This window comes from Pleurodeles waltl, chromosome 3_1 (genome assembly GCF_031143425.1).
Source record: "Pleurodeles waltl isolate 20211129_DDA chromosome 3_1, aPleWal1.hap1.20221129, whole genome shotgun sequence".
NCBI classification, from domain to species: domain Eukaryota; kingdom Metazoa; phylum Chordata; class Amphibia; order Caudata; family Salamandridae; genus Pleurodeles; species Pleurodeles waltl.
The window spans coordinates 1,962,807,015-1,962,828,002 of record NC_090440.1 but is presented as its reverse complement, the minus strand read 5'-3'; the positions used below and the strand labels follow the sequence as shown (position 1 = coordinate 1,962,828,002).

The window sequence follows — 20,988 nt, the reverse complement described above, 5'->3', positions numbered from 1 at the left end:
TTAACTACCCATGTGCTGAACAACACACATGCGTGGTTAGGCAGAGAAAAAGGGAGTCAGCATCAGGAGAGTACGCGGTCAGGTGTGTGGGGCTGGGGGGTAGTTTTGTTTTTAGGGTGTGGGGGATTGGGGTAATTTTGTTTTGAGAGGCGGTGGGGTGGGGTGGTCGATGTAATTTTGTATTTAGGGCGGGTGGGTTTTTAGGGTGCGGGGTTGAGGTAATTTTGTTTTTAGGGGCGGGTTGTTGGGGTAATTTTGTATTTAGGGTGGGTGGGGGGTCAGGTTTTAAGGGGCGGGTGTGGGGGGTCAGGGTTATTTTGTTTTTATGGGCGGGTGGGGTGGGTCGGGGTAGGACGCGGTCAGGTAAGTAGGGCTGGAGGAGGGTTGGGGTAGTTTTTAGCAGTGGTGTAGTTTTTAGCTGCGGGGTGGTTGGTTCTGTTTATTTTACAGGTGGGGATGGGGTTCGGGGTAGTTTTGTTTTTAGGGCAGGGGTGGGGGGTCGGGGTAATTTTTCTATTTAGGGTTGGGTTGGGGGGATGGGTTTTTAGGGGTGGGGTGGGGTTCAGGGTACTATGGTTTTTAGGGCGGAGGTGGGGGTCGGGGTAATTTTGTTTTTAGGGACGGGGTGGGGGTTTTGGGTAATTTTTGTATTTAGGGTGAGTGGGGGCAGGTTTTTAGGGGCGATTTCGGGAATCGGGGTAATTTTGTTTTTAGGTGTGAGGTAGTTTTATTCTTGGGGGTGGTGGTTGGTTGTTTTTAGGGCGGGGGGGTTATCAGGGCAGTTTTTAGGGGCGGGGGGGGTCCAGGTAGTTTTATTTTGTGGTTGGGGGTCGGGGTAGTTTTATTTTTAGAGCAGGTAGGGGGTCGGGTAGTTTTATTTTCAGAGCGGGTGTGGGGGTCAGGGTAGTTTTATTTTTAGGGTGGGGTGGAGGGGTCGGGGTAATTTTGTTTTTAGGGGTGGGGAAGTTTTGTTTTTGGGGTGGGGGTCAGTTTTAAGGGTGGGTCGGAGTAGGTTTTAGGGGTCAGGGTGGGTGGGGAGTATCGGGGTAGTTTTTAAGGGCATGTGGGGGTAGTTTTATTTTTAGGGCAAGTGGGGGTTCGGGGTACTTTTATTTTTAGGGTGGGTGGGGGGCTGGCATGGAAAAACCAAGCATGCTGTTCCACACATGCCTTTACTAGGCATGCCTTTACAACGAAAAATCATTATAAAGGCATTTGTTCCGACCGCGTTGTTCAGTTATGCGTGGTTGGCGCATGCGTTGTTCCATCACACATACCCTTGCCAGATCCACCTCGTCCAGAGATGTTCAAAACAAAAGTATTCTAACAGAAGAAACCAAAATACCAAGGTGGTGGGTTCTGCCTACATCAAAAATATAAACAACATCAGAAAAATGTTGAAGATATAAGAAAAATACCCAAGACACCACTTACGAAGACCAACTGAACAGTTCTCTATATCTCAATGACAATATACATGCAGTATCCAAGTCTCCATTTACACAGTTTTACATTGCCCCTTGATCAATTTCAGTGTGATTAAAGATAGGCACCATTACTGATATATGTGTGCAGGGGTCAACAGTATTGGTGCAGTTCCTGGGACGAGTAGTTTGTTGGCTTTTGTTTGAATGTTTTCACCAACTTCATCAAGTAAAAAAATCAGGGTCTTGCTGTATTTGTCCCCCATGTTATGTGCATTTTTAAAGCACTCTATCACCCGTGAGGATATCCTGGCGCTGGCCCGTAGAGCCACCTCTCGATGTTGAACATCCCACAAATCTTGCTAACTTGTACTTTATAGTTTTCAGAAAGTTAGGTTTAACAGAATGGAGGTTATTCTAAGATGGTACAGTGTGGCTACTTCTGTAGATTCAAAGATTAATCGCCCTCCCTGTCCATCCTATATGACAAATTACTTGACACTGTTGATTCTCAGAACCAGACGTTCAGGGAAGTCTTCGCTAGGCCTCTGTGATTATACATACATACAATGCATATAAATTGAAACTGATGGCCAGCACGGCTTACCCAGACGTTTTAGAGAGAAATGTCTGCATTCATTGACAATAAGAAGAACCATATCAATACTACAGATCATAATATCCAAGTGGCATGGCAGCATCTTTTTTATTATGTTTTGTCATATAGTTTGATTGACTAGATCAGTGCCTGGATCCCAAAGGCTCATTTGCACGTCGGGAATTCCACTGGTCAGAGCGAATGCATCAGGGGCACAGGGCAAATGTCAAGATCTGTAGCATCATGCCTCATACACCTGGATTCCTAAAGTATGGGGTGCATGTGTTTGGATTATCAAGACTCATGGGCCACATCAAGGGTCATGGGGCACAAATCTAGAATTCGAATGGTCCTGGTGTATACTTGTATTACCAAGTTTGCCATGGGTGCCTCTGTATTCCCATAGTTCACTGTGCACAAATCTGCCTGTTACAGGCAGTTTATCTCTTCAGCCTCCATTAAGAAATGTATGTCAATATGCATGATTCCTCTCCACTTCCATTGTTAAGTGCAAGGACTAGATGCAGCCATCAACCTCTTCTGATAACAGCGTTCCCTGGAGCTGGGGTGTATCACTTTTGACTTTTCACAGGTTTATATCACTGCCCACCTTCTGTAAGTGCTGTTGTAAGTAATATTAAAGCTTTGGGTTCTTTAGAGGTGGAGGTTAAATTCTGACTCTGTGCTTCTGTTCAGCTGTCTTTGATAAATGCAACATAACAATAGGTCATTTGAGATTAGTTGGAACGCTGATGTCCTGCATTTACAAGACTTGGAGTAACAGTCCGGTGTCCTTATCTCTGATAACTAATGCATGCTTTGAACATTTAGCGTTCTCTTAATCTTTTGAGACCGCTCCCTAGCAGAAGAGGCTATGTATGTCATCCCTGGGAACATGCGGATTGCTGCTCCTGTCTAAGAATAAGCATAGTGGAATCTTTGGCAGTGTTCTAGCTAATTCAATCATGGGTTCTTTAGGTTGAGGGCCAACGTTGGCACAACGCAGGGCATTACACTGTAAACAGAATTAGTTCATGCTATTCAGATGAAAGGAGGTCTTTGGAATGTGTGATCTTTATCATTTATCCTACGTACGACCCAAAGAACGTTGATTATAGAGTAAGACATACTACTAATGTCAACTGGATTTCATGGCTATGCCCAAGTGTGTATCTGGCACTAGCAACCAGATGCTCTATTTCCGGGGCTTGGGGATTTAAGGGAACCACTGTACCCCATTGTAGGTTTTGTTTACTGTACAACCTTGGGAGCAATAGTAAGGGCCCATTTTCCTTGTTTGTTTTAGTGTCCATGGTATCCTTGCTAAGCCACTGACACTGTCCCTGCACCCATGCTCTTACTTGCTCTTCCAATTTGGCCCAATTCTTAAGGACAAGATACAGGTCTCAGTTGAAGGGCAGGTGCTGCAGGAGAAAGGCATAATAGCATATCAGCATATGATGCTCATCGCACAGTGAAAAAACCTTCAGTGATTTTAATCAATCTAGAAATGTTAAGTCTAAAGAGGCACACACAACATTTGTTAAGGATTATTGCAGTGTCTTATCGGATATGTGAACAAAGTCTGGATGAGGCATCGAGTAACCTTTCATCTGAGACCGCATCCAAAGTAAGAAGCCTGACCACCACTGCAAGAGGTACAGTGCTGAAAAACATGAGGCCAGTGAAAGTGATGAGGATGGTAAGCAGTGAAAATGCCTTAGTGTGCCTGAAGGTCAATTTTTCACCACTTCTGAACATTCAGTCATGTGATTGGATCAGGCTTGAAGCAAAGGTGGATTTGGTCTGAAAGCTGAGTCGTGGTATTGTTCAATGAAAGTCATAATTGGTCAGAAAATCAAATCATGGTATTGCATTAGGTTTTCATAGGCCTGACACATTGCTCGTATGAAAGGGGTTGCTACTTCCAGCTCCAGCCATCTGAACATCTGTGAGGCTGTCCGAGGATCTCCTCCTTGCGTCACCCGTGCTGCCATCAGAAGGAGTTGCTGCTACAGAATTTAAGGGCATTTGTTCCTCCTGCTTTGCTGTTTTTTCTCTTATACGTGACAGCAAGTTTGTGAAACCATTACCTGTAAAACATTCAGAAACAGACCATTGAAATATGAGCTGAAACTTGCCCATTATAAAAGCAGAGATGTGTTCAAAACGTTGCAGAGTTCTGTCGAAGGGTGTGAGAAGCTTCTCTAAATCAGAATGTGTGAGTAGAACCCAATACTACCAATGGAAAGGTGGTCATTTTGTGAGGACAATTTTTCTCACGCTTCCACCTAGACCTCTTCTACAACCACAAATGATTCACACCACATCACCAGTGACCAGGCAGGTTGGTATCCCAGAAGTTAGGGATCTGAAACCGGATATTTCTGCATATCTTTGTACTCTTGTTAATCCATTTACCATCCTCTCCTCCTACAGCAAATGTAGGCTTTTCCATTACCCATAGGGCTGCCACCTTGCCGGTTGTTTGCCAGCCTAACTGTCTTTCTAAGTCCAGGCCAGTAAAAATACTGATAAAAACGTACAATCAGGTATTTCCCCTTCTAAAACATAAACCTGAAACAACAAACACAAATAAATCAGCTAAAAAGTATTTGAGAAGTATCTAGATCGTTTCACAATGATTATTAGAGCAAACACTGCCCTGTTACAACGCAACCCTGACAATTACACTGGAGTTACTTTTCAGCTGCCAGCTCTTGACTGTTCCAGAACAGCAAAACATAAACAAAGGTCAGGTATTTGTTTCTAAGAAAGGTGGCAACCCTGAAAGTTACCCCATGTGGGCAGGAAGTAGACTGCAGGCCACCGTGTGCCCGCACTCCACACTACAATGAGCCTGACTACTAGGTGGCACTACTTCCCCTACGTATGCTCCCTTTTCAGACTTAGAAGACTAAACATCTCAGTTACAGCTAATCATTTCTACCAGGCACAGGGGAGTAAAATCAAACTGTGAAAACGGCCAAAACAATTATCCTCAGGCACCAAAAAGTTTGTAATTAAATAATTTAGTACTTATACCGCACAACATCTATGAATCATTTTACAAAGTCATATATATTTGTGCAATCGGTTTTTTGGTGGTCACTGAGCCTGCAATCCCTCATCTTATATTGGATATTTCAGTTAAGACAGCCATTCTAAGAATCTTTTAAGGTCCAGGGACGAGTACAGGATACAGATCCGCTTGAATGCTCTTTATTACAGTCAACGTTGTGCAAGTGGTTGTTGCACTTAAGAATTCGTGAGGGAAGGAAGTGGTTCCTGCAGGGACGGACTAATTTAAAGTCGTCCAATGTCAACCGCTATGTCACAGATCTCTTTGCGCATTCTGATCAAGTCCTCATTGAAGTTGAAAGCCTTGGTTTGGGTTGATGGTAGCAGATTGAAAATATAGGTTTTGTCCTGTAGGATCTCTGCTGCAGGCTTTCTGGTATGATTGTTCTACTAGTTGAAAAACTAGGACAGAATCATTCTCTGGCCCGTTCTGGATACAGATAGTGTGGATAGAATGTTGGTTCAGGAGCCAAGAGTGTTGTCTGTGACCTGCACTGATTACATACAGCCTAGTATGGTTGTTCTGTAGGTTCAAAACCTGAGTTACAAGCATTGTCCAGTCTGTTCTGGTTACAGGCAGCTAGGATGAAATGATGTATTGGGAGCCAGGAGGGTATGAGTGTGGGTCATAGTCTGCACTCAATACAGCTAGCCGAGGCTGTGTTCAGTCTAAGGAGCCTTCTTGTGCAGGAGTTCTGGTCTCATCTCAAATGATGCACAATTTAGGGATAACAAAGTAAAGTAAAGAAAGTAAACAAACACCCCTGGCAACTATCTACTCATAATAAAAAACAGACTCCTATTATTCCACCAAAATGTATGGCCAGAAGAAGAATGTTTAGTTTGCTATAATCTTTTTGTTTTGATAAATCAGTCGCAAAATTCAGAATGATATCTATCAGATACATTAATTGCATCTCCGAAACAACATGTTCACACACCTAGAACATTACCAAGGTTAAAAACAACGTGACACCTCCACTGCACACAATCAATCAGACCTCATTCACACCATCCACATCAACATAAAAGATGCATACATCACTTTGGCCCTCATTATCACATTGGCGGTATTCACCGCCTACCACCGCGGCGACGGCCGCCAAAAGACCGTCACCGTGGCTACTGTCCGTCCACCATCCTATGACCAGAGCCGGATTGCTGCCACAAGAAGGGCAGAAGTCCGGCTGTGGCCATACTGGCGGATGGCAGTAAGGTGGCGCTGCTACCACCAGCAGCACCACGCCAGTAGACCGCTGCCGGCTGTATTATGACCAAATATTGGAAAATAGCCTGTTGGCAGTACTATCGCCACATTATAGCCTACCGCCGGGGTCGTAATGACCCCCTTTGTCTCCAGTGCATCTTTCTGTGCGACAACAAATGTAATTTTACCATCTATTTCGCCATCATCACTCTTTTTGTTCTGTTTTCAGTCCATGGTGCCGTCCATCCAACCTGTCACTCATCCACCCATCCTTTCATACATTCACACTGCCATCTATTCTTCTCTAAAGCATTATTCCCATCGTTGCCCACACACATTCATGAATCTAGCTAACATAAGTCATCCATCTGTCCAACCATCTGACATGTGCATGCTCATCTCCCTGTCACCCATCAGTCTGCTAGTCTATCTATATCATGGGTAATAGCAAACATTTTCCCAGGGGGCAAAAAGTTTGGTCTGTGACGTGCATCGGGGCCGCATTGATGCCAGGGCAGTGGCGGTCGAATGGGGTGGCTGGGGGGATTGGTGGCAAGGTAGGTGTAGGAGAAGCAAATTATATACATCTAGTGGCTGAAATAAACAATGGGAAACCAGAAAACCTGGAACTAATCCCGGCTTACCCACTTTTCCAAATTGCGTGATCCTAGGCAATTTCCCTCCTTTTTCTGCATTATCACATTTAAGATGACCTCGAAATACATGATTCGTTGTGTGCGCTGCACAAAACCTGCTTCTATGTTTGATTTATTAAAGTGTAATGCTGTTCATGCATGATAGGAACCCAGGCCACCCATAAAGCGCACACACCAAGTGACTTGTCTCTTTAATTTACTATTGGTGGTGTTCTCAGGGTAGGGGAAATAATTAATGTTTCCAAATTTATGTTTGAAAACTATCGCTTTTAAATGGATACATCTCAATGCACTGATAAAATAAATTGTACTAAGGCGAAAAGGTTCTGCATGCTAACTAAATACACTTTTTTTTATTTTGAAGAGGCTGTCTTAGTTTTACACTTGTGTTGCAAGATGTCTTTAAAAATGAAGGCGTTTCTAAAATTAAGTGCAGGAGTCCCTAGTTACTTCCTTTCTTTAACACCAATTAAGCTTGAAATAAATGATTGTGCGTGTATTTCATATATTTATTGTTAGTGCAGAGTCGAGCAAACAGCTGCCCAGTGCTCCTGTTGCTCGAAGGGCCGCATGTAAAGGTCAGGCGCATGAGTCCCGCGGGCCGTACTTTGAGTATCCATGATCTATATATTGAACACTCCCTTCCTCCTTTAAGATACCCACCATCCAACCATCCATTATCTAGCCACCACATAGATGTCTTTCAAGTCACATCTATCAAGCCATGCATGCCTCCACCTCTTCGACTAGCGGCCATGTACTGAGGCATATTTTGTACGTGTATAAATGCACCTCAGTTACCTCGGCAGAGACTGACTGCAACCCTGGCTGGAAAGCTCTTATACGGAAGACTGATCAGCCCAGGCACTGTTTAGTGAAGTGGGTGTCAGTTTTGTGTGGTAAGAATGAGTTGTCAGGGATGGGAAATGTGAATAAATAGGAGTGTTCTAAACTTATAATTTCTTGACTTTTCTCGCTCACCAGAACAACCAACCAATCACTGACTCTATGAAGATGCGAGAATTACCCCAGTGCTCCCTTTTTTAGATACCTCCATCATTAGTGATGCTTGTGTCTCACCTCTCTGAGGACTGCCCTCCTTCCCGGAGATCTCCAGTTCCTCTACCGTTCCATTCACAGGTTCCTCTTTCAGATGAGAGACATTTTGGTTCCAATCATTCCAGTTCACCTCTTCCACTCTGTTTAGAAAGGAAATGAAAGCTTTAGACCGTGAGCCCAGCCACAAGTAACCTGCCTGAGCGACCAGTAATTAAATGTAATGACTGCAACTAAGGTGTCTAATGAATGTAAACATGTAAGAGTGGAGTAATGAATGGCATCCAGTGGGCTTACTTGCTTAGGAGAGGATAGGGTCCCTCTTTGTTTTTGGGTGTGTTTTCTATTACTAGCTCCTCAGAAGGAGTGCAGCAAAGTAATCATTTCTATTATTCTAACCAAGGGCCGGACTGGGAACTTCAAGCAGCCCTGGCAAAAATATAAATGCAGCCCCCATTTACACTAAGTGAGTCCTCCCCTCCAAGGTATCTGTTATTGGTGACCAAGTGGAGACGTGCACATTCACCCTAAAACCAATGTCCAAAAAATGAAATGGGCAACATTACAAGTTGCTGCAGGACCGTGTAACTGCACCACCACTTTCGGGTCCAGAAACCAGCCTCCTGGTGACCGAAACCGGCCTCCAGTGGTCCAGCCTCCCGGGGTTTGCCCGCTTGCCCGGCTCGGCCATGTTCTCTACTGGCTAGTGGGACTGCTGGTGTCTACCAATTGTTGTAGGTAAAGGAAAAGGAAGGCTTCCTCACTCTCTCCTGGGTGTGTGGGAAGGGGGCAGTTGCAGTTAGGGAGAGTACGGCTGGACGGTTACAACTGTAGTCGTCATGCAAGCGAAGACAGGATGGCTTCCACTAACCTACCTAGTAAGGAAGAATGAGATTAGGCCAGAGCGAGGAATGGGGAATAATGTTGCTCTCGCTGTCTCTCGCTCCTGGGTGGGAAGAGTAGTCTGGGTTCAACTACACCCTCCCTAGCAGGGACAAACACGGAGGCTCCCACTACTGGGGGATACTGTAAAGGCTTCCTCCCACATAGAGCAGAACAGAGTGGATTCCGCTACTGTCTGTGAGATGTCAATGACTGAAACGACTTCAGTACTCTCGCAAGGGTGTCAGAGACTCAGAACATTAACTGGGTGTTTCCTTGACAGATTCATATCAGAACAACCTTCACCCACTAGGGCAGGCCTGAGGCGCACAGTGAGATGTAACTTCCATTGCGTTCAGGGTCCTCAGCCCTCTGCTATACACGAGCAATGCAGCCAATGATGACTCAGCACAGCGTCTGCTGCATGTCTGGAATAATGTCCAATTCTTTGAGAGTGAAATCTACTAACATGAACACCAACAAATATAACTGAATCAATAGAAAGCACACTAACGCAAATATGTGATAACAGAATATTCTTGTTGTCTTGGTGTGTATTACTCAAAACACTATGGGGCATATTTATGAACTTTTGTTTGCGCCTCTTAGCGCCCCCCCCAATGTCACCACGTGTGCACCATATTTAATATACGGTGCACCATGGCAGTAGTTAGGGAACTAGCATCAGAATTTTTGATGCTAGTTTGGTACTTTGCAGGATTAGCATCAACAGTTTTGAGGCTAATCCTGCAAAGCACCCAGAGGCCCATTGTAAACAATGGGAGCCTTATTTTAATGCCTGCTCAGAGCAGGCATTAAAAGTGCAGGAAAAAAATGCCGAAAATAAATCTCTTGGATTTCTTTGCATCATTTTTGCAGCCCCCTAATGGGAGAACGCCCTCTTTGCATAAATTATGTCTGGTGCAGGCATAATGGAGCGCAAAGGGTTCCATTTTGTAAATATGGCCTAGCATTTTTGGCCAACTAACACCACATTAGCGTAAACAAATGACAATAATGTGTCGTCTGTATGACACTAGACCCTCTTAGATCTGGCCCTATATTGCACTAATGTTATATACAAAAATACAGTTTGCTTGCTGCCTTGTAGTGTTTTAAATTACTGCAGTGTAAGGTGCTGTAATAAAGGCTATTGATATCATTCTTGCAAACACTGTTTCTATTTTACCCAATTTAATAGCCAAAAGTGGTGGAATTAACGTATGACTAATAATTGACACATGTTGGGTTTTGATTTGCAGGATATTATTTTGTTACATTTTAAAGCAATTATTACATTGAACAGGTATTGTGTTTAGATTAACTTGCTTTTACTAGGTTTTGTTTCAAGACACTCACTGATTCCCTTATGTGATTGTGTGATAACGAGTAACCAGAATCAGATTTTACTTTATGAATCTGTTTCTGTCTGAAAGTGTTTTCATCACAATAAATGAATGTTATCTATTAACATTTTGAAATCGCTACCATATATTTTCCCCAAGACACTCATTTCGAGGGATCCTGTAATTTCACCTGCTTTGAAATTACAAGATGTGCACGTTTTGCACACTTGAGATACTTTTTCCTATGCGGATTTCACCAGGGAAAACTTGGCAAAATGTGCACTGGGAAATGAGGTCAAAAATGGATTAAACCTGTGGTAATCAGGAGTGCTTAATTCGATACCACATTTTATCCCTCGTTGACTCAAATTGGGCAGTAATTTTGCTCTGGACAAGAACACTCCAAGCAGTAGTGATACTTCTAAGCGCAATATTACCTCCTGGTAAATCCAACCAACTTGGAATGATTTTTGAGTGAAATTGTTTTACTGTTACTGGTTTTAGGTCAGCCCATGTTACTTCAGAAAAACAAGTTAGAATATTTGACAGTGCAATATAGAACGCTGGAGTTCACCAACAGCCTTCATGACAGATGTGTTGAAATTTCTCATTGATTAAAGTCCTCAAGGACTCTGATGACACATAAGTTAAAACTGATCCTCACCATATTTCTTTACCCCTCCACAATTCACCTAATATCAGAGATCACACAGGAAGATGTAGTGATCTAGGATGCAGCGGGGGGAGGTCTGTTCATTGCATGGTAGATGGGATTTAGTGATATTCTCGCACTGTATATATGTGCATATTGAGGGTGTAACCACTACTGTAACTGTGTGTTAATTCTTGAGGTTGGAATAACATAGAACTATTATACAGGACTGATGAGGCACAGGGTGGGTGGTGCCCTGTAGATGCCTAAGAGTTAATTAGAGCTATTTCCTTCTGCGCTGTTATTTTAACTGGATGTAGAACTTCTTGGCCAGGTGTTTCGCCTGTTTGTGTCCCTGTTAGTGGTCTTGACTTGCTTATCCAAAGCCTGCTAGTTGAAGATTCTTCCACTGATGCTTTAAACTTGACCCCTTTTGTTTCATTCATGAGTTTGCCTTAGTATCATTGGTTTGTTGATGTCTTTGTTGATCTGGGATTCTTAATATGCTTACGACTGGTCGTTCAACTAAGATGAGTGGCTTATCTGGGTTCCTTGGTGGGCATGGGCAGTGTCTGGGAAAAAGTGGTTGATATGGCTCTGGAAATGTCTCTGACAGACAGCGTGGATCTTGCTGATGGTCAATGGTAATTGATGCAAAGTTTTTGGTGATGTCAAAATCGATAAGTATCTAGTCTGACCATGAGTGAGTCTTATACTTAGCTAAGCCTATGTTTGTGATTAAAGAACATTTTATGTCAAGGGCAAGTCCTTTCTCACATGTGGGCAGGGGCAGTTCCTTCGCAATGGCTAAGGAGCATCGCCCCCCTGGCTAAGCCAAGAGCTGAAAGAAAAAAATATCCTTCTTTATTCTTTTATCTTTCAGCTGTTGGCTCAGCCAGCAGCATGTGAAGGGAGGGGCGGGCTGGGCCACAGAAGGTGGGAGGCGATGGAGGAGAGAGTGCACCTAAGTGACCATGTGTGCTTGGCTGGCCGTCTCCAGACGGGCTGGAGAAAATGCACAGGCCCCAGGGTTGTGTCTGAGAGGCAGTCCAAGCCACTCAGACCGATCCTGACACTGCTTTTATGATAGCTTTAGCATGAAAGCAGCAGCATGATTGCTGGGGAGCCTGTGATGGTGTCCCATTGAATGCTGGGGCACCAGAAGAGGATCAAGGTGGTAGGTGGCGGTGGCGGCGGTGGCAGCGATGGGCAGAGGTAAGATTTGTTTATTATTATTTTCTTATAGTGCCCCCCGTCCCTCCTCTACGCCCACCCCCCCTTGAGATTTGCGGCAGCCGCCACTGCATGTGGGGCTGTTGAATAGCTGCTCAAATTGCAAGTTTTTAATATTGCGTGAAATGCTTTGTAAAGGTAATAGATCGGTCAGCGATCCACACACCGATTACCTTGATTAGGAGCAACTTTTTCCACACAGTCCTATGGCCTTTTTTGGGAGAGCGATAGACAAGGGTATAAACGTAAGAAAAGGTAGGGCAAATGACATATTTTAGAAGTTATTGAAATTCAATGCATTGCTCTATGTGCCTACTTGGCCATGGTAATCAGTACCTGTTAACTATGGTAACTGGAAGTGCCTGTGTTAGAAATGGGGTCTTTGGTTGACAGTCAGGTTACCCCCTGTTCAAGCAAGGACCCTCACTCTAGTCAGGGTAAAAGAGAATCACCCTCAGCTAACCCCTCCTTACCGCCTTGGTAGCTTGGCAGAGCAGTAGGCTTAACTTCAGAGTGCTAGGTGTAAATTATTTGTACCATCACACACAGTAACTTAATGAAAACACTAAAAAATGACACAACACCAGTTTAGAAAAATAGGAAATATTTATCTAAACAAAACAAGACCAAAACGACAAAAATCCACAATATACAAGTCAAGTTATGAATTTTTAAAGATTAAACTCAAAAATAGCGCTTAGAAACAAAAATGCTTCGATGAGGTGTTAATACGGCGTCGTGACGGAGTCGTTCCCAACAAGCCGACACCAGCGCTGCCGGGCACGGAGTCGTGTAGACCCCCAAATACAGTACCTTTGGTGAAGAGTGAAAACAAGTCGATGCGCAAAGTCTGGGATCGCAGCGTAGGTGCGAAACGTTGAAACAGCGCACTTCGAGCGGCATCGGTCACGACGTGGTGCGGCGACTTCCACGGAGTCGTGGACTTCAGCGGGGCTGCAGTGGCGTCGGGCCTGCGAAGAGCGTCGCGTTCCAGCGAAGGTCACGGCATCGGGTGCAGGCGGCGTCACCGGATTCAGCAGCGGCGTCGGTCCGAAGTCGTCCGAAGTCGATTTTCTTGGATTTACACCAGCGTTCCTTTCAAGGGCCCAGGGACTGGATAGGGCACCACTTGTCAAAGCAGGAGTCTCTCCAGAGACTCCCGGTGCTGGCAGAGAGAAGTCTTTGCTGTCCCTGAGACTTCAAACAACAGGAGGCAAGCTCTAAATCAAGCCCTTGGAGATTTCTTCACAAGATGGAAGGCACACAAAGTCCAGTCTTTTCCCTCTTACTCTGGCAGAAGCAGCAACTGCCGGATAGCTCCACAAAGCACAGTCACAGGCAGGGCAGCACTTCTCCTCAGCTCTTCAGCTCTTCTCCAGGCAGAGGTTCCTAATGATGTCCAGAAGTGATCTAAAGTCTGTGGTTTTGGGTGCCCTTCTTATACCCAGTTTCTCCTTTGAAGTAGGCCTACTTCAAAGTAAAGTCTCTTTGGAATGTGAAATCCTGCCATGCCCAGGCCAGGCCCCAGACACTCACCAAGGGGTCGGAGACTGCATTGTGTGAGGACAGGCACAGCTCTTTCAGGTGTAAGTGACCACTCCTCCCTTCCCTTCTAGCACAGATGGCTCATCAGGAAATGCAGACTACACCCCAGCTCCTTTTGTGTCACTGTCTAGTGTGAGGTGCAACCAGCCCAACTGTCAAACTGACCCAGACAGGGAATCCACAAACAGGGCAGAGTCACAGAAATGGTATAAGCAAGAAAATGCTCACTTTCTAAAAGTGGCATTTTCAAACGCACAATCTTAAAATCAACTTTACTAAAAGATGTATTTTTAAATTGTGAGCTCAGAGACCCCAAACTCCCACATGTCCATCCGCTCCCAAAGGGAATCTACACCTTAATCATATTTAAAGTTAGCCCCCAGGTTAAGCTATGAGAGGGACAGGCCTTGCAACAATGAAAAACGAATTTAGCAATATTTCACTGTCAGGACATATAAACCACATTACTATATGTCCTACCTTATCCATACACTGCACCCTGCCCTTAGGGCTACCTAGGGCCTACCTTAGGGGTGGCTTACATGTAAGAAAAGGGAAGGTTTAGGCCTGGCAAGTGGGTACACTTGCCAAGTCGAATTTACAGTTAAAACTGCACACACAGACACTACAGTGCAGGTCTGAGACATGATTACAGAGCTACATATGTGGGTGGCACAACCAGTGCTGCAGGCCCACTAGTAGCATTTGATTTACAGGCCCTGGGCAGCTCTAGTGCACTGTACTAGGGACTTACTGATAAATCAAATATGTCAATCATGGATAAGCCAATTACCAATACAATTTACACAGAGAGCATATGCACTTTATCATTGGTTAGCAGTGGTAAAGTGCTCAGAGTTAAAAAAACAACAGCAACAGGTCAGAAAAAAATCGGAGGCAGGAGGCAAAAAGATTGGGGATGACCCTGCAGAAGCAAAAAAGTCCAACAGCCTGCCTCCGGGTTCAGACACAAAAAAACCCTAGCAGGGTGGTGTATCACTGTTACCATGCTCACACTGTATGCACATTATTTTATGTGCAGGTAGATACTGTACAGGCTCCTCCTACTAAAGGAACAGCAACGTAAGCTTTTGCACCAGTGATGTTAAGTGCTCAATTTTTTGTTGAATGAAAACGCAACCGAGCTTGTTGTCCCTGTAGTTTGCTGCAAGCGTGCATGTAAACCAATAGAAATTCGCATTTCATCCAGTTACCTATGAGAATTAATAAACAACTATGCCTCACATTCCTCTTGAAGCGCTGAACTGGCGCAACATCACATAGTCATATTAGAAAGCATGCAGCTGAGTAAAACACTTGCTGTCTCGCCTGATGTATCTCAAGATAAGTGCACTAAACACTGTATTGAGCACACAGAACCCTTTTGCTTCTTTAAGTCCCTTCAGGGCATAGGACTAGGATGGTTTAAATAAATTGCCTATTCTAATAACTGTTTGGGCTTTTGCTAGTTACCTAAAGCACCGCCGTTTGTCAATGTCGCCATCAGGAGTCTTTCCCACGTTCATATCAATGCCAGACCTCATCTTGTCCTGCAGGAACTGCGGCAAGTTTTTCTCAATGTCCAGGACAGTCATGGCTCTCTGAGAAAGAAAGTCTGGTTTAGTAAGGTCAGGTTTGGGGAAGTCAGGTGCAGATAGATTTGTAGGCTGCATTTTATTTTTCCTGAAGCCCCCAATGTGTTGTACACTGTTTGTGGCTGCCTCCTGCATGATACCAAACCATGTGACAAGCCTGGGCTTTCAGGAAAGTTCACCCTAGGTCATAAAATGTTCCAGGATACTCAGTTTCAGCTTCTTCAAAATGGTGGCATATCTTCAGTTCTCTCTTTTCAAAGCCTTTTTCCCAGAGATTATACATTTATGGCCTCCTTCCTTCTCAAGGTTAGTTTCTACAAAGTGAAATTCATCCTTCCCATTTCAGCGCAAACATACTTACCTTTCAAACGTTTTCCACAATTTTGCTGGGAACAGACTTAGAAATATTAAAATTAACCTGACCTGATTTTCTTTTCACTTTTTATATACATGCCTCCAGTGTAGGCTACAATTGAAGCTTGGAAAACAAAAATAAAAGTGTTACAAAATATTTGGAGAAGATAAAGTTGAGAAGCATTGAGGCTAAGTGTAAAGACCTGAAATGCTCATGTGTCTGCCAATTCCTATGTCTTGAAGCCTGAACTTAAGAGAAGGCTGTCTGTTCTCTGCGGCCGATACCAAAGATATATTTGATCATGGAAGAGCCACACATAAGCAGGAGCCATAGGTGAAATGTGGTGAAGCGTTCACATGGACCTGAGCCATCTTCCATTACACATTGCAATCAAATTACTGCTCTCTTGTCTAAGTTATGGTGACCAGCAATTGCTGTTACATCACAAACCTGAAGCTTCCAGATACTCTTGCTGTCATTGGAGATTTTGTTGACAGTTTCGCTCATGAGGGCGATCAGCATGTTCAGCAGCAGGACGTAGGTCAACACCACATAGAGGATGAGCAAGAACAAGAAGAAGTGCTTGTACTTCAGGTTCTCATTAAATTCCAAGTTACCCATGCCGATAGTGAACTTGAAGAGCTCCAATAGGGCGAAGTGAAGACCCCCATAAGTGCCGCGTCCTTCTGAGTCTTCAGTGCCCTCTGTTGTGGTCACATTTTTTGCTTCTGCAGGTGGCTCACCAGTCAACGTGACTAGAGCTGAAAAACAGGATTCATTTTTCGGCAGTCAGTACCGTGCACACATTGTATTCAATGTGTATGCATTGGTGTGCGTATATATTTGTTTTTACATGTGTTTGACTGTATATTTGCTGTTTAATTTGTGGCTGTGTTTGTCTCTGTCAGACCAATAATGCGATTCAGTTAAAGCCAGTTATAATAATTTATGCTATATTGGGTTAACAGGTGTTTCTTAACAGTTAAGGCAACCAAGAATTGAGTCTTTCAAAGTGTCACAACCATGCAAGACGTTTCTGACAAATCTGCGATTTCTTACAGCAGAATTTTGTTCTCTTCTTCTTTCTTCTGTCCATCTATGTTTTCTCTTGATCAGTGGTGGCCTGCAGGACAAATATATGGTGGGGCGCAATGGTGCAAACTCATCATATTTGCGCCTCTGGTGTGGCACTTCTCTGGCGTCCACAAGCAAGAATGGAAAGATTTCCGTCCTGCTCAGTGTAAACGCAAATCCAACCAATTCTGAAGCTGCTCCCATGCTGTTTTCAGCATGAGAGCAGCTCCTGGATTTGTGAGAGCAGGCTAACCCTGTGCTCATTTTGTGGTTAGGAGCCTGTGCCAGCAATCCCCCAGCAGTTTGACAGCCCTGGGATTGCTAGATCTAAGGTGCACGTCAGGCTGGTTGCAGCTAGTCAACCAGCCAAACCAACATGCGCACTGAAAGGGGCAGCGGTGTTCCTGCAATTGCAGGATTTAGCCCCTCCCATCCCCTCACACTTGCGCTGTAGATAGGGCACACTGGTAGGAAAATAAGATGCATTATTATGCCATTTTATTTATTTTTGCCTGCCGCGCCCGTAGCAGGTGGGGCAATGCTCTTCTTCTCTTACGGCCAGATGTATCAAACATTTTTGCGATCGCAAAAATGCGTTTTGGTATGTAACAAGCCCAATTTGAGATTTGGTAACTTGTTACTGAATCGCAAATTGGATTTGTGTCTACGATTCGGTATTAGGAAGGGGCGTCCCTTCCTAATACCAAATTGCAGAGGTATGTATGATTGTTTTGTGACCGTGAATGCGGTCGCAAAACAATGGCAGTTACCACCTACTTGAAGTAGGTGGTAACCCATTCACAAAGGGGAAGGGGTCCTTTTGTGAATGCATGCAAATACTTTTTTTAAGAGCAGGCAGTGGTCCCACGGACCACTGCCTGCTCTTAAAAATGAAAAGACAACTTTTCATTTTTCATTTTTAAACGCATCCCTATTTCCTTTAAGGAAAACGGGCTGCATTTAAAAAAAAGTTGCTTTATTGAAAAGCAATCACAGACATGGTATCCGCTGAGCCCAGCAGGCCACCATCCCTATGATTGTAGCCATTCGCAATGGCTTGCAAATTGCGACCTACCTCATGAATATTAATGAGGTAGGTTGATTTGCGAGCCTTTGTGAATCGCGGTAGGAAACTCCTGGAGTTTCATACATTCCAATAGCGATTACTTAATTGTGATTCGCTAAAAATCACAATTAGGTAATCGCTATTGTAAAAAATGATACATCTGGCCCAGACGGAGGAACCGCCCCTGTTCTTGATCGCTCCTTCCACTGTTTTCTCTTCTTCTCACCTTCTCTTTTTCTTTGTTTCTCCCTCTCTGCCTCTTTCTCTCTCACTCGCTGGCTCCCTCTTACCCACCCTAATCCCCGCCTTTGTGGTGACTTGTCTTTTTTCTCTGTCACGTCATGTGAATTCTACCCGTTTGAACGTTTTGGTCGAAGAACAGAACAGAGAAACAGAATATACAGAAGCCACTCATCAGGTGTTTTTACCCTACTGCCAGTGACCAACCCGAACATCAAAGCTGAAATGATTGGTGATACAACTCTGCACGACTTCGATTGAGGTACCAGGCAGGATGGAGACAAGGAATCAACATGGACTGTTGCCTTCACTATTATTTAGCAGTAGGAGTTGGCAATCACATACCAACACTTTGCAAATAGATAAATAAATAAATAGCATTAACCAATGTCTAAAATAACATCAAGTTGTTCCTTACCTGCTGCAAAGCCGAAGAGAAACACAATGTACACCATCAGGAAGCGTAGGATATCTCGTAAAATGGTCTGAAAAAGAAGACGACTATTGCTGTAAAGCTGTTTTATTTTGTGTGACATGCAATGCACAAAAATGGTTCATGCTCACTTCAGGGCACTGACAATGTGAGAATAAACAATGATCAAAGAAACACACAACACCCAAAAGGCAAGTGTAATTAACCAAATGGATTGGGCACCAATTTAATCACAACAATGCCAAGTTAAGATTGTATGCTAATTTGAGATGGAGGCTGCACTGTCTAGGAAGCCACTAAGTTATCAGGGTCCAAGATATGCTGCCAAGGGACTGCTTAAGGAAGAGGTTATCGCTTCTACTCACCCCATAACACAGATCCTCGGAGTACCTACCAGGAATACCTTTGATACAGAAGAGAGTTGCATTCCTCTAACAGCAACCCTAATGACTTGTGTAGCCAAGGAGATATTCATTGTCTTCAATCTGCACTCGTCCCCATGTTCACAATAATTATCGCAAAAGCAATTTCAGATAATCTTTTTGAAACGAAAATTAAAAACTTGGAGCGCCTATTACCAGCACTTAGGGCCAGATGTACGACCCCCAGTTTTGCAACTCGCAATTTGTGACTCGTTTGCGAGTCGCAAATTGCGAGCCGCAAAACCTTATGTACAAAGGTGTACTTTACACTATTTGCGATTCGCAATGGGGTTGCAAATGACCTACCTCATGAATATTCATGAGGTAGGTCACAATTTGGGACCCCATTGGGAATGGCCGCCTTCACAGGGATGGTGGCCTGCTGGAGACAGCAGACCACCATGGCTGTGTTTGCTTTTAAATTATGGATTTTTTTTTTTTAAATGCAGCCCGTTTTCATTCCAGCAAAACTAAATGCATTTAAAAAACAAAAAAAAATTCAGAGCAGGCAGTGGTCCCTTGTGGACCTCTTCCCCTTTGCGAATGGGTTACCACCTACTTGAAGTAGGTGGTAACTGCGATTGTTCTGCGACCAAATTCACAGTCACAAAACAATCATACATACCTCTGCGATTCCGTATTAGGAAGGGACGCCCTTGACATGCCCCTTCCTAATACCGAATGGGTATGTAGTCTCAAATCCAGTTTGTGATTCAGTAACAAGTTACCGCATCGCAAATTGGACTTGTTACATACCAAAACGCATTTTTGTGATCACAAATGGCCCACTGGGCCGTTTGCGATTGCAAAAATGTTTGATACATCTGGCCCAATGCTACATCGCGCTGCGACTCACAATTAGGAAGGGAACGCCCCTTCCTAATTGCGACTCGCCAACCTATTTTGCGATTTGGTAAATATATTACCGAATCTCAAAATAGGGTATGTACATACCGAAATGTTTTTTTCCTGTCACAAACGGTCCGATTCTGCGAATTGAGCCATTCACGACAGGAAAAATGGTACATATATGTGCCCCTTAATTTACAAATGTCAGTAGATCTCTGAGTGCAGATATTGCACCCTAAATTTATATCAATCCTGCCACCTGCCTAGCCAGGAGCTTGGTTAAAGTCTCAAGGGAAGAGGCCCGTCGAGACTACAGGTGTGGACTCCAGTTTGGGGCGTTCCTGGGTTTATGGAACCTTCACACTGAGTTGAAAACTAAAAATGTGGTGTAGCCTGCGGGACAAAATAAAATGGCAGGGATGAAACGGCTGGTACAGTGAGCTGGCACTTTACCCCTCATACCATGAACTGGATTCTTTCATGGACAAAGGAGTGGTATTTGAGGGACAGGCTATTTTGAGGGACGTTGGGCAGGTGGAAGGGAGGTGTATCTTCATTTTGATTTGATGGATTGCATGTTTTAGTAGTAGTTTCAAAGTAATTGTATAAGTGGTTAGGTTTCACAGCACCTTCTAAAAGCACCACATATGCATCCTAAGTTTACTGAAGCATGTAGAAATGAATCAGGTGACAGTGCTGAAGATACAAGACACATACTAACTCAACCAGTCACACAGCCACACTAGAAATCATCAAAGCTGCCGCCACTAAACCAGAGGTGTAATCTCCCTCTCCTCTCTTACTCCAGGCTATTCTTTTTACTGTTTTGCACATGAGGCATTGGTAAGATTATATTAACTTGTGGATTACGCAGAAGAACGTTGAACAGAGTCCTAAATATGAATGTGTGAAATTGTACATTTTCAATAGTTTTGTATGGGGAAGTTATAACCAATATGTAGTATTTTGAAATAAAGTCCTAAGCCCCCCTAACCCCCAAAGAGTTTGTCCTTGAATTTTTGATGTTTCTTAAGCACTTTAGGGGAATGGCTAGAAAGCTGCAATGAAGCAACTGTGTGACACAAGTGGCTATGATATAAATTCTCTGGTTCTTTAAGACTCTTATCGATATAAATCATACTCATTTTATTTGGAATGACTGTTCACAATCCTTCCTGACTGCCCTTTCTTGAAATCGTACGCCCCAGGGATGGAGAGTGGTACTCACTTTCTATTTTACCTCTGGCCTCAATCTTTTCAGCCTGTCACTGCCT

At 43.9% G+C, this 20,988-nt stretch overlaps 1 protein-coding gene across 1 annotated transcript in view; it reads right to left on the bottom strand.

Annotated features, from left to right (window-relative positions):
* Nucleotides 1-3,221: 3,221 nt before the first annotated feature.
* The window catches only part of LOC138285856 (transient receptor potential cation channel subfamily V member 1-like), a 342,258-nt gene continuing 324,491 nt past the window's right edge, over nucleotides 3,222-20,988 (bottom strand). The window contains exons 13-17 of the mRNA XM_069226332.1: nucleotides 18,429-18,495; nucleotides 16,081-16,391; nucleotides 15,154-15,281; nucleotides 8,047-8,165; nucleotides 3,222-4,115 (exon numbers count right to left, since the gene is read on the bottom strand). Of these exons, the coding sequence (XP_069082433.1) occupies nucleotides 3,907-4,115; nucleotides 8,047-8,165; nucleotides 15,154-15,281; nucleotides 16,081-16,391; nucleotides 18,429-18,495 (834 nt within the window). The 3' untranslated portion in view covers nucleotides 3,222-3,906. The remainder of the gene's footprint in view (nucleotides 4,116-8,046; nucleotides 8,166-15,153; nucleotides 15,282-16,080; nucleotides 16,392-18,428; nucleotides 18,496-20,988) is intronic.